The sequence below is a fragment of the Meleagris gallopavo genome, chromosome 6, assembly GCF_905368555.1.
Source record: "Meleagris gallopavo chromosome 6, MGAL_WU_HG_1.1, whole genome shotgun sequence".
Lineage (NCBI taxonomy): Eukaryota > Metazoa > Chordata > Aves > Galliformes > Phasianidae > Meleagris > Meleagris gallopavo.
The window spans coordinates 28212593-28225456 of NC_139409.1; the positions used below are offsets into that span (position 1 = coordinate 28212593).

The 12864-nt window shown below is 37.3% G+C and overlaps 1 protein-coding gene across 2 annotated transcripts in view; it reads left to right on the forward strand.

Moving 5' to 3' along the window:
- The window catches only part of BZW2 (basic leucine zipper and W2 domains 2), a 52556-nt gene that overhangs the window by 24056 nt on the left and 15636 nt on the right, over positions 1 to 12864 (forward strand). For both annotated transcript variants that reach the window (XM_085226117.1, XM_085226118.1), the window contains exons 3-5: positions 2896 to 3072; positions 4134 to 4237; positions 6914 to 6979. In XM_085226117.1, the coding sequence (XP_085082243.1) occupies positions 2896 to 3072; positions 4134 to 4237; positions 6914 to 6979 (347 nt within the window). The remainder of the gene's footprint in view (positions 1 to 2895; positions 3073 to 4133; positions 4238 to 6913; positions 6980 to 12864) is intronic.

Here is a 12864-nt window from a genome sequence, read left to right on the forward strand (position 1 = left end):
TCAATCTGGATGAAGATGATAGTTTGCTTAGTTCCAGGTATAATCTGTATACCTGTCAGTTATGAGACTTGATGAGGGTCAGCAATAGTTGACATCTGGCCACGATTTGTGCACGAGGTGCAGGTACATGGGAAATGAATTGTATTGACCACACTGTACTTGCGTGCATGCAAATTCATTTCATCTTGCTTGTGTAGTCTGAAGTAGAAAAGGAGGAAATAAGAGTAACAAAAGCGGCAGTGGTTAGTGAGGAAAATGTACGTATCCAGGCAGTTGACAAATACCTAAGGACAAAAAATGTCATTAAATGTTAATGGAAACAACCAGTGAGTATTGCTTATAGTAAGCTGATAGACGTTACCTGGTAGCCCTGTTTGTCCCCATGGTATAGATATCACAGAGCAAATAACAGCTGAAAAACTGTGCAAAAACATTAAATAGTGGCATAAGAAGGAGCTGAACTAAGCTGTGCATTTTAGTTTCTTTTGTGAAGGAAAATTAAGTAAAATCAGTATTATGGTGAAGTCGGAAAAGGGATTAAATAGGGTAGCTCATTTATCTTCCTTAGAAAAAGAGCTGTGGGCTTTCTCTTGAAGAGCTGAAACAAATTCTTAAGGAGGGAGGTACAAATGTACTTTGCGATTTCCTTACAAGGAAATAAGGATCTGGGACCTGATGAAAATGAAAAGCTATGTATAGCACTGCTGCCTTGAATATTGTATGCAGTGCATCTGCAAGCTACACCTGCCTTTGCTAGCCCTGATTGAAACCGTGCTTGTTCAGTAATTATGTACTTGACAGCTCAGCATACTGACACCACTTCTTGATGATGGCTTCTTACTCATTCTGTTGTACTACGTCAGCGTATTCTTCTTCAGTGCGTTAGTTTGGTAGAAAAACGCTTCAGTAAAATTATAAACCATTTTTCATGCAGCGAGTTCACCTTCTCTTCCCATGTAAATTTTTAGATTATAATAGACAAGAAAATAGAAGGATTCACCAAATGAGATAAGTGCTTCTGGGGAGGAGGGTTCTTTTTAAGTAGCAAGAAATATTAATCATGATGTTTGTTTTTACTGAGGACTGTGTACCATGATGCAAAACACATAACGTTTCAGTTTAAACATAAGCATCTTAAATATTCTGACAAAATACAGTGTATAAGTAAAACAGCAATTATTTAATTTATCTCTTTAAGACAAAATTGTCATCTATCTTATGAGTCGTCAAGCTTTTTAACTATATAAATACTGCATATGTGGTAGCCCGTAAAAGAATTATTTTCAGATCCATATTTATAGGTGGAGCTGTGTTCCTAGTGTGCAGATAAAATTGCCTGAGTACACATGCTAAAGTACTTACACTTAAATAAAAAGCTTGTATGTGGGCTGGCTGGTAAGTTGTTTTAGTATTTCACATTAGAAGAGAGCTGCAAGTATTTGGTAACTGACCTGATAGCTCCAATTGGATTCCCGGGAGTGTTTACCTATAGACAGTTTCCCAGAGCGTAGACGTGTCCTTCAGTTTCCCTTCCTCTGTGGTTTATCTGCAATGGGCAGAACCAGCACCACAGTTAAGTGTCTATGGCAGACTCTAAGCCTTCACCACAGCTGGAAAACGAGGCAACACAACGAAAGGCTCTGAAGATCTCAAAGTCTGGGGTGAAGTAAAAGCCACTTTCAGTCCAGTAAGGAGGCTTACAGTAATGATGAGAGTATGGTGACAGGCTAGGATGGTACTGTGATGGTGTTCATTGCTACATGACAAGCTGGGGTTGGGAACAGGTAATCACCGTGGGTGTGAGTATGCATGGAGTTGAGAGAGCCTCAGCTATTTCCAATTTTGTTAGAACATGTTAAGACAGAAATTTTACCTAGTTGTCTTAGTAACTAAAATCTCTATATTTGTATTTGTTTCAGGATACATTAAGTGTATGTTTTATAAAAAAATTTAATCCATGCTTATTAGCAAGTGGTAACAGAGTATGTTCTTTATAGTGTTTTTGAGTGATATGGAGGAATTTCTGGTTGTGTTCTTGAAGTTCGAATTTATTTTAATGGTAACGAATGTTTTGTGCGTGCCCTCGTGTAAAGTCAGGACCTGTTTTACTCAGAAGCTTCAGGTGTATGTTGTAATTATTATTGGTCTGGAAGGAATAGTATCAGGAGATATGTGTAACATCTAGCTTTACCTGGAGGTTGTGGTTACATCTTTTGGGAGTGATGGCCTTGGCATTAGGGATGTTGTCTGGGGTTTCAGAATGTACTTTAACTGAGTTCAATCAGGAACAACTGTAGAAAGTGTCATGTTAGCACTGCATTTGTTTCCTTAGAGCTCAGGTTGATGAATCAAAGATAAGTTCTTGGTTAAACCATGTGTAGAATACTAAATATTTACAGAAGAGCTGTTTTCATGAGTAGCTTCTTGTTTTTTCCCGAAGGTTGTCCCTTTGAAAACATTTTAAATGTGTAACTGTAATTATTTAAAGGAAAACACGAGCAGTTAAATAATATCACTGTAGGTATACTACTTACACAAAACTGACATATAATTTATTCTGATATCAGATTTAACAACATATAGTGGCACACATGTTTAGTAATATCTCCAATAAGAGTACAAAATTGGAAAGCAATTTCAATATTTCCTTGTCCCCTCTTATATTTATCCCTGCTTGCTCACATGTGTCTTGGTATTTTGAGGCTATGAAGGAGAGAGTAAAGTGAGGGTAAACACAGCAAGACTTCCAAAGGCAATAAAAGCCAACTGAACATTCTTTTGTGTACTGAACTGACCAGAATAGGAAGAACACATTTAGGTGCTGTGCTCATTTTGAGTCACTGGCTGATGTAGGATTTTAAAACTATCTCCTTTTCATTCTCCTTCCTGTTCCAGATGAAAAAGAGAAATTTGAACCCACAGTCTTCAGGGATACTATTGTCCAAGGTCTCAATGAAGCTGGGAGTGACCTGGAGGCCATAGCCAAGTTTCTGGATTCTGCAGGCTCGCGGCTTGATTATCGCCGCTATGCTGACACTCTCTTTGATATTTTGGTAGCTGGCAGCATGCTTGGTAAGTTGCAGTGTACCTGTTGCAGATATTTGAGGATTAGCCTTGTTTCTTTGAAGATGCTTTCTTCCTTTACAAAGTGGAAATTATAAACTGCATTAGAATGGCACTTGTCTAAATACTTTTTGGATATAATGTCATAGGCTATTCTATTGTTTGTTGCACCAAAAAACCTGGGGATTTGACAGTGTCGGGAGGCATCTTGCCTATTTAACAAAAAATGTGTAGTGGTCTGTGAAGCCTTCAGGCTGAGCAGAAAGAGCATATAAAAGCAATAGCAAACAAAATAAGAGATGTTGACTATGGGGAATAGGAACGTATGAGCTTAAGGAAGTGTCATACAGCACTATAGGTTATTAGCTGCTGCAAAGTTTGCTTTGTAGACCTTGTAACACAAACTAGCTAAAGGAACTGAAGGATGAGTAGTGTTTTGTGGATGCTTATAGGGAATTTTCCCCAGGTATCAGTGGCAGCATGGGAAAATTCCCTAACTTGTGCCTTCCCTTGAATTTTGGATAACTTGGCTCTTTTTACCGGTTGCGTTGGTTTGATTACTGCTTCCTGCTCTTTGTTTTGTTAGAAGGAAAGATATTTTTGAAAGTCTTAAGATAACATAGGAAACAAAAGCCAATGGAAGTTCTATTTAAAAAAAAAAAAATCTGAACAAAATAACCCACGAGGGGGCTTTTGTGGCACTGTTTGAATGTTTTCATGGAGTTAGAAAATGTTCCAAGTCCTTAATTTAGTAACAGAGTTAATTCTTTTATCTTTGGAAGTTATTTACATTATTATGGTGTTTGAAGTAGCACTTAAAGTAAATGCAAGAATTATGCTTCAACCTACACTTTCTTGATCCTGCTCATTGCTCTCAAAAGCAGCTGAGATTGTTTAGTGTGACCTGAATCTCTCAGTCCTTTAAGGTCTGTGATCTCAGATGCAGTCTCAGTCAGCTGTCCTTTCTGTCAGGTGACGTTACAGCTCCATAACGTTTGTGTAGGTTTCTCCCTCACTCATTCCTTTTAACTCAATTGTACTGATACTTTTTTACCTTTGCTTTCTTCTAGCTCCTGGAGGCACACGCATAGATGACAATGACAAGACCAAGATGACCCGTCACTGTGTATTTTTTGCAGAAGAAGATCACGATGCCATCCGAAACTATGCTCAGGTCAGGATAAGAAAGGGCTGGTTGATTACTGTTTTCTGTTTATGAACCAAGAGAGATTATAGTGGAACATCTGCAGACTGTCTAGACTGCACTTGGCTGGTTTCAGGATAATTGAAAGTTCACTTAACCAGTAGTTTGCCCTAACGTAACTATTTAGTAACAGAATAAGATGTCTGAGATTTTCTGATCACACCTGTGAGCTCTTTCTTCTATAGAAAACAGTCTTACTCTTTTTCAGTACACATTTGGGTTCAGTATTATTTTAGACATCATTCTTAATAGTTTTGTTGGCCTTTTCTACATTGTTGGCCTTAAAGATTTGCAGAAACATATTTTTAGAAACACATGAAGTGTGAATGACAAAAATAAACATTTCAAACCTCCAGCATATAGTTGTATGGCTAGTTAGGAATTGGACAAATGTTAAAAAAATGCTCTCTGAGAACTTTAATTTCTCCTACATACATGCTGTACAGTTTTTTTTTTTTCAAATTAAAACATGGCTTGTACAAATTGGTGTATATGAAATTAACATAATATATTTTAAAGCATTATTGAAGAGAAATTAATGTTGCATTACATTAGGAGATGTACATGAGAAAATACCATAAGAATTGAAAGTTTTAAGACAACGTACAATTCTGAATACAGGTAGGATTGCAAAAAAAAAAAAAAAAACTTTTACCATTGAAAATCCGATGTCAGAAGTACGTTCTTTTTAAATAACAAATTGCTATTGGGGTGTGAAAGATAGTAAGCAAAAGCATAAGGGCTACTATCCCTGTAAAGCCATTGAGACTGACAAGTGGCTGAATGGCTGCATGGTTGTTCTAAAGAATGCTAGGATCAGAATCTGCATCAGTAACGAAGACTTGCTAAATAACAAAGTTCCTTTAAAAATACATCCTTGATGGTCTGGAGAAGTGAAATATGCAAACTTCTGGGAAGGAAATCATTGCATTCACTGTGTTACCTTTATTATCTCTTAAAAGTAAGCTATCCTGCTCTAGGAAAGTCTGTTATTAATAAAAGCATTAATTCTGTTTACTTCAGTTTTAGTGTTTTAACTTGATGATAAAAATTGGCAGTACGAGGTCTCTAGGGGCAAATTTAATATTAAAATATTGACTGTTGGGAAACAGAAAGGTTTCAGGATCTGAAGCACTAGAATTTTGAATGTGTTTTCTGTATTTTGAACCAAAGGTCAATATGTTATAATTAATGCCTGAAAGGACGTGTCTTTTTATATACTTTGTCAGTTTTCATGCGTATTGGAAATAGTGCTCGTATTGCGTTATGAAGTTAGGCTAAAATGCTGTTCAGAGCTTCTTACTTTCTTAATCTGACTTCTTGTGAGCTAGTAGAGTGGCTGCTTCGTGTGTTTCTAGTTGTGGCAACAAATCAAAGATAGGAAAGTCTTTAAGAGAAGAGCAAGGGATAGTGATGATGCATTAGCAGATGATTTGCTTATAACATGTACTTAGGTCATTTAGAAGGACTTATCAAAATACGTTATTGGAAAATCTGAACAAAATCCTGGCTTACATTTTTGTCTTTTCCATCTTATTTTATTAGACTTCTGTTTGTCTTTACTTCTTACTATGATTGCAACTTGATATTTCATTTCAGTTTTCCTTGTTCAGAGCCAAAACAGTACCTTTTAGAATGTCAGAATGTATTTTACATTCTCTGAAAAATGACTTAAAACTTCATTTTCCCCTTTTACTTCCCCCATCCAGCTTGATGATAATGTCATATTTTTCCTCATACAAATCTTTTTGCATGTGACAGTGAGTCATACTTTTGTGCCCTTTGTACAATAGTGAGAGCAGTTACTTGTTTATTTAATTTCTTATCTCTCACTTCTTCCATCTGAATGCAGCCTGCACCTGTGCTGCTTCTGCTTTCATAATCTGTGGTCACAAAATGAGGAACAAGTGGTGAAAACTGGAGAACAAGTATTTCCAAGAACATAGTAGTTGTAAAAGCTTCGTGGAAGCTTCTTCCTTCTTCCCTGGCAGTAGTGAGTTCTTATTCTAAGCCTTCATATTAGTGGTTTTAATAGAGATCCTGTCTGCAATGAAGATAACCAGCAGTACTGCCTGACCCCCTCTCTCCATTGATATACATGTGACAGCTTCCTCAGAGAGCTGCGTTATCGCAAGAAAGGGACCAAGTACGAATTTTCTATATTTGTTAACCTCTTTAACCTCTTCCTCCTCCCACTTTCTTCTGCTTCTGATCTATGGATAAGGGTGTAAAGGAGAGTGGGAATAGTATTTTGAGAAGTAAGAAGAAAGCTGTAGTAAATTCTGTGATTCAGGCATTTTTCTATATATCAGAATTGCAGAATTCATTTTTTCCACTTTTGAGAATGTTTTGTGGTAAGTCGTGTGATATATAGTGTAATAGATGATGGCAGAAATATACTGCTGGCTACTTATTTCCTAGAAACAATGCCTTTATTAATGTCTGAAGGAATATTAGTATGTAAGGAGCTTGTGTTACTTTTTCCTCTCCTGTTGTGGAGACATTAAAATGAAAACAAGTGTTATCATGGTTTGGCCATGGACATTTTTATTGGATTCAGCAGTGGCAGACTTATTTCTTTTTGCTTTTTTGGGCTAATTTTTTTTTAAAACTCTTTTTTTTAATTATCTCATGTTTTTCCTTTAGGTCTTCAATAAGCTTATCAGGAGATACAAATATCTGGAGAAAGCATTTGAAGATGAAATCAAAAAGGTAATGTTGGTGATAGTTTCTTTGAGAGTTACTGTTTGTGTTGTATTGTTGGTTTTTTTGTTGTTGGTTTTTTTTTTTTTTTACTCTAATATAATTTTGTATGTGAGTTCTGCTCTGTTGTGTATTTTATTTAGCTCTGCTGGAAAAGAGAGTGGAATCTACAGTTGGCAGGAGTGGCAGCTTTAGTCTGCAACTTTAACTCCGTGGGAATGCTGCTTGGTAGTGTTTGATCTAGAGTAGTTTTGACTTAATGCTTCCGTTGGTTGCTTTGACTAAATTAACTTTACTCTAGATTTTTCTATGCAGGATTTGGGTATAGTTCTTAATGAGAGAAAGTATTACTATCCTGCAAATAGATAGTGTGTCTGTATTGGTTGGGTTTTTTTCCCTATAGAATAAATGCAGATGTGCTGTGCAAAATGGCAGTTGATGATGTATGAGTATTGAATTGCTTCTGTGTTATGGAATGTGTCCCAACCACTAGTTTCAGTATTTGAGGCCACACGTATGTACAAGAGAAGTCATCACTGCACTGGTAGAGCTCTCAGGATTTGCCCGTTATGGTCGAGTGGATGTAGTGGGTGTAGATTCTGTTTTGTGGGTTTGAATTCTAAGGAAACAGGAGAAACGTAGAAATATTTGAAAGAAGAAATATGTATTTAGAGTGCTTTAAATTCTTAGTAACAGATGTAAATACTTTCTTTATTCTATTTTTAATTTGGCCTGAGTAAATGATAAACTGTACTGTGTTGTAAGTTAACAAGCCTGCATTGCCAGAACCTGTCTTGTGACTGAAGTGCCCTATTTGTTAGAAGTATATTTTCCTACAATCTGAACATCAGTAGGATCACTGCAGGGGTCAAGTGAGGATAAGTCTGGAGTGTGATGCCTCACCACCACCTCCTGTGGCTGAATGAATTTGGCTGTTATTTATACATTCTTGCTCATGCAGGAAATTATTTTTGCACTTGTGACCAGCATGCCTTTTAACTGATTCTGATTGCTCAATACATCATTCTGAAGACCTAAATTTACCTCCATTCCCACACAAATCTAATGTTCTTGCTCTTAATTACTATAATCATTGACATGAGAAACGCTGACTCACAGCATTCAAGTTTCAGAGTGTTCTGCATATTAAACAAATGTCATGTCAATTCAGGCCGCCTCCTCACTCTCCTGTAACCAGCTTGATTTTTGAATCCTTTGAGTTGCTGAGAATTCACTTTGCACAGTAGTGACAAGATGAAACCATGCTCAATATAAAATAATTCAACTCTTCAACTGAGGAACAAATAATCTAAAGATTAACTGTATGCTAATTAAAAGGCAAAGCAGTAATTTGAGGTACAGTTTGGCTGGAGTCCTGAAATCTGATGTAAAGCTGCTGGAAGGATCCTGGCCCTGACAGCGTGGGGCTCAGTGAGTGCTTGTTCAGCTTGCAGGCTGCAAACTTCAGTGTTATATACACACTTTGTATATGATTTTGAGCATCAGATTATATCTTGTGCACCAGACCACGTAAGTGGGTGTGCACACTGGCCCTATTATAATGGGCTGAATTTTTCTGCCTGTCCTTCAGTTGCCATCCTTAGCTCTGTGCTCTTGCACAAATCTCATCTTGGCTTCTGAGTGCTTTGACTTTGGACATGGTGCTGTTTAGCTGCCATTGCTGAGGATAGAGGGGGGAAGAGTCCTTTAATACTCCATGTTGCAGAGTTAAAAACTGGGAAGCTCATAGTGTAGTTTTGGGCTTGTGAAATATCCCTTCACTGTCATTGACTTAAAACTCATAAATGTTATTTGTAGTTGCCTTCTTATCATCTTCCTCCCTCTGTTTTTGTGACCCCATACTTAGTGTCCATCTCCTGATGATTTTTTTTTACCTGGTTAGTGCTTTAATCAACATATGCACTAATGTGCATGAGGAGCTGCTCATAAAGATGGTTATATGGTAGATGTATTATACTTCTGGAAGGGATTTCTACACCTTCAGAAGCTACTGCACCTTGACAGCTCTTAGAAAAGCAAAAGTGACTACTAGATGTTGTTCCCATGGTCACTGTCCCAGCAATGATTTGTATTTTTTCTGGCAGATTCATTAGACAGGTAGAGCATTTGGGGGAAATGAGCTCTTCTCACAGAAAAAGTTGTGCTAAAAACAAGGCCAGACCAGCAGTTTCAGTCTGAATTAGATGGTATCAGTGGGACTTCTTTCAGAAGGGTTTGTCTTAGATGGCAGTATTTACTTTTAGTTCATAATTTTATCTTTTGGGCAGCATTATTTCCCTGTACCTTTTGTGCCTGCTTCGAGCTTTCAGCTATTCTTTTTCTGAATTCTCTTCTCTCACAACTGTAAATTGTTCCTTCTTCTAATGACATAAGCAAACTGTATGTCCAAATGTTTGTATCGTAGTTACTTAATTATCAAAATTAAGCAATTTCAGCAGAAGGAGGTGATGTGTCAGTGCATTGCTTATCTCTATTTTTTAATGTAGCCGTCTTAAGTTCATGTGAGTTCTGTCCAGTCTCTGTTCCTGCTTAGACCTCTGACAGTGTTTTACTATAACTTAAGTGGAATTGTCAGTTCCAAATTTGTGTTTGTCTTTTCTGTAAATATCTGTTCAGATCAGCAGATGAAGTCTGCAGTATTGTTAGCTGTCTATTTAGGCATTTTCAAGAAGAATTTGGTGTAGTTCTTGCTTTTATGAAAATTGTGGTAAAGTACAGGTAAGTATTTTTTTGGTCTTGCACTGGTAAATACGTAGGCTGCTCTGCAAGTAACGCCTCCTGTTTATTTCCATGAAAACTACAACAGATCCAAAGAGCACAGTTACACTCCTTGATGGAGCAAATTCTTGGCTACAAAATGCTCTTTTTCAACACAGGCACCACCACTGGCTGTAGCAATGAACAAAAACCTGAATGCCATGCTCGTATGAATCTGCACTAGTGAAGGTGACCTGTTTTAGTGTTTCACCACCCACTGCCTCACTACTCTGTTATCCACTGATTGGTCTCCAAAAATGTTCAGCAAGCATCAATGAATGTCAGTGGCTGCAATTGTGTTCACATGGAGGATTTCAGTTCCGTACCTTTGTTTCATACATGCTTCCATGGCAGGTGCCATTCTGTCAGACTGTTCCTCTGCTGCCATCTGTCACACAGCAAGAAAACGTAATGGGATATTGGCAGGAAGGCTGAACCTCTACTGCCATACCACCAACATCTGCCTCTGATATTGTAGGCCAACGTAATAAAATAGGAGGCATTACTCTTGCAGCAGCCCTTGTACTATTTGAGTCACATCGGGATATCCAAAGTACTGGGAGAGATGGGTTCATTCTTTGTGTTCCTGTTTTCCTAATGAAAGTAAACATAAATCGATTTGGAAAAAGAAGATAACATTTTGACACCAAATATTCCAAATGTGGAGTAAATATAGATACTTCTAGCCAGTGAAAGTCAATCATCAGGTATGTACTGTGATGCCTTAGATGCCTTCCCATTGCTGACAGTTGCTGTCAAGACTGTCTACAGCTGCAACAAACTGTCAAACACAAAAGCAACAGATGAACAACTTCAGATAACAATAATATAAAAAGGTACCTTGTTTGCTGTGTGCCTAGAATTCCTTAATTTTCACTATTAAGATTTTAATATTGCAAGAGAAGAGTTACACTTCAGTTACACAGAAGTGTAACTCTTATGCTTAGAATTTGTGACTAATAGACTTCTCTGTAAAAGAAAATATAACACAGAGCAGCATACTAGGTCTAGTCTTGTGCTTATTAGGTATTCTAAACTTCCACTAAAATAGGCAGGAGTTCTTAAAACTATGCTAGAAATGCAGAACTGTGGGCCCGAATCGCACATCTCATGCTTAGAATCAGTCTGTAACAAAAGCAGTAATACCAGCACTTGTGTAATAGCAGAGAAGTATCAGCCTGGAACATTTTGTGGGTGGTTTGCTTCTGTTCTGAGGTAACTTGAATGCTTTGTGACTTTCCTGCACAGGTTTTAATAGCGATGGTAAAAGAAGAGCTCTTAATCAGTAATAAAAGCCTGTAACAACAGCACTGAGCTAAGTGTTCTATTTTTTGAGATGATTTCTGGGGGGCTCAGTTAAAGGCTTTGATTAGTCTCATAACTCAGTCTTCCCCTGAATTACTTGAGAGTATGGAATAATATCCTTGAACAGCAGGAAGTGGCATGTATTAGTTTAGTAGAGCTGCTTTTCAAAAATAGTAAAACAAATTATGTTGGTAGCACCAACAGTACTTAAAGCATTGAGGGGCCTATGGAAGGCCTTGTTCCTGCTCAGAAGATATTGCCACTGGGTGAAGTTCAAAGAACATCATAATTCAAATTCAGGAGGGAAGAAGAGGAGGCTGTGAACTTTGTAAGTGTAGGATTTCTTATCTTCCATATTTGAACAATTTTGAACAGATTTGAACAGTTATAGATTTTATCCACTCTAGTTTCGAGAATTGTTCTTTAACAATTGGGATATTAATTGGGATATTCTTGCACCTTGTGTGGTATATCTCACTTTGCAGTTGGATTTACTGGTGCTACTGCTTTCATAATCTGACATAAATCGGTACAACTCTGTTCATGGTTTGCTTGTTACTGACACAGCCCAATGTAGGTTATGCATCAGGAATTATCCAGGACCTGATTTGTGGCATTAAAGTAGTCTGTGTGACCACTAATCCAAATCCTTATCTGTTGCTTGTATGGGAGCAGAAAGAGTAAGAGTTAAGTGGGCTATACAAAATTGTGAAGTTGTTTCCTCTTCAGTCAGTCTTGTTATCAGTGCTTACAGTAAGGATCAGAAGGTCTAATTAAACTTGTTTTTCTCATGCAGTCATCTTTTTGGTACTGCCTTTTGCTACTGATTTTATTACTGATTTTGCTACTTTTTGCTGCTGATTAAAGCTTGTGTAAAGAAAACTTGAGTTCCTGAGCTTCCAGTCTTTTTTTTTTTTTTTGGTTAGGTTTACTTTGAATTTCAGTGGAAATTATGTTGATTTTTCCCATGGGAGTAGCCCCATTATTGTACACAGGAATTAATTTCTACATTTGAAAATACAGCATAACACTTGTTTCTCATCTTTGTGTTTAGAAATAATAATTCCATTTGTCTGCACCCCTTCTTTTTGTTGAGTTACAGTTCGTGGAAATAAAATTGCACTTTAAGATTTTATCTTTTTATATTTCTTCTTTTGGGCTAAAACTCTATTGCAGTCATTTGGCTGCATCCCACTTAAAAAGCCAAGTGATACATCTGTGACTGAATCATTCAGCCTCGTGTAAGCTATAATTTAAAACTGATATTATGTAAGTATTGCCACGTGAATAAAAAGAGCTTTTCTGTTTTGTTTGCTGGTGCAGAGCAGAGTTGTTCATACAACATCATATGTCTTTTAAGAACTCACTTCATTAGTTACATGGATCTTTTAGAACATTGCACTCAAATCTTTACAGTTAATGATGGGCTCTCCGGATATCTTGGAGAAGAGCTGTCACTGTCTGTAGTAACATACAAGTATAGGGGCATATCTGATATTCTGTCTCTTGTATGCATAGGTATTACTGATGAGGTACAGTTAATGTGGGATCTGGGTGCAATTTTCCCATCAAAATGAGCTCCTGTGCTTTGATTGCATCTTGCCTTCTGAAGAAGGAAAAAAGGTGTGGTGACAAATGGAATTAGCAGAGTAAATTCATCTTTAAGCCCAGAAACATGCTGTGTTCCCTTCTCTGAAGGAAGAATGTGGAACTTTCTCATGTTGTTATTTGCATGAGTAATAATGTAGTTCCTTCTGTTCCAAAATCTAATGATGTGAATGGGCAGGCTCCTGTCAGCCTGTTGAAATCAG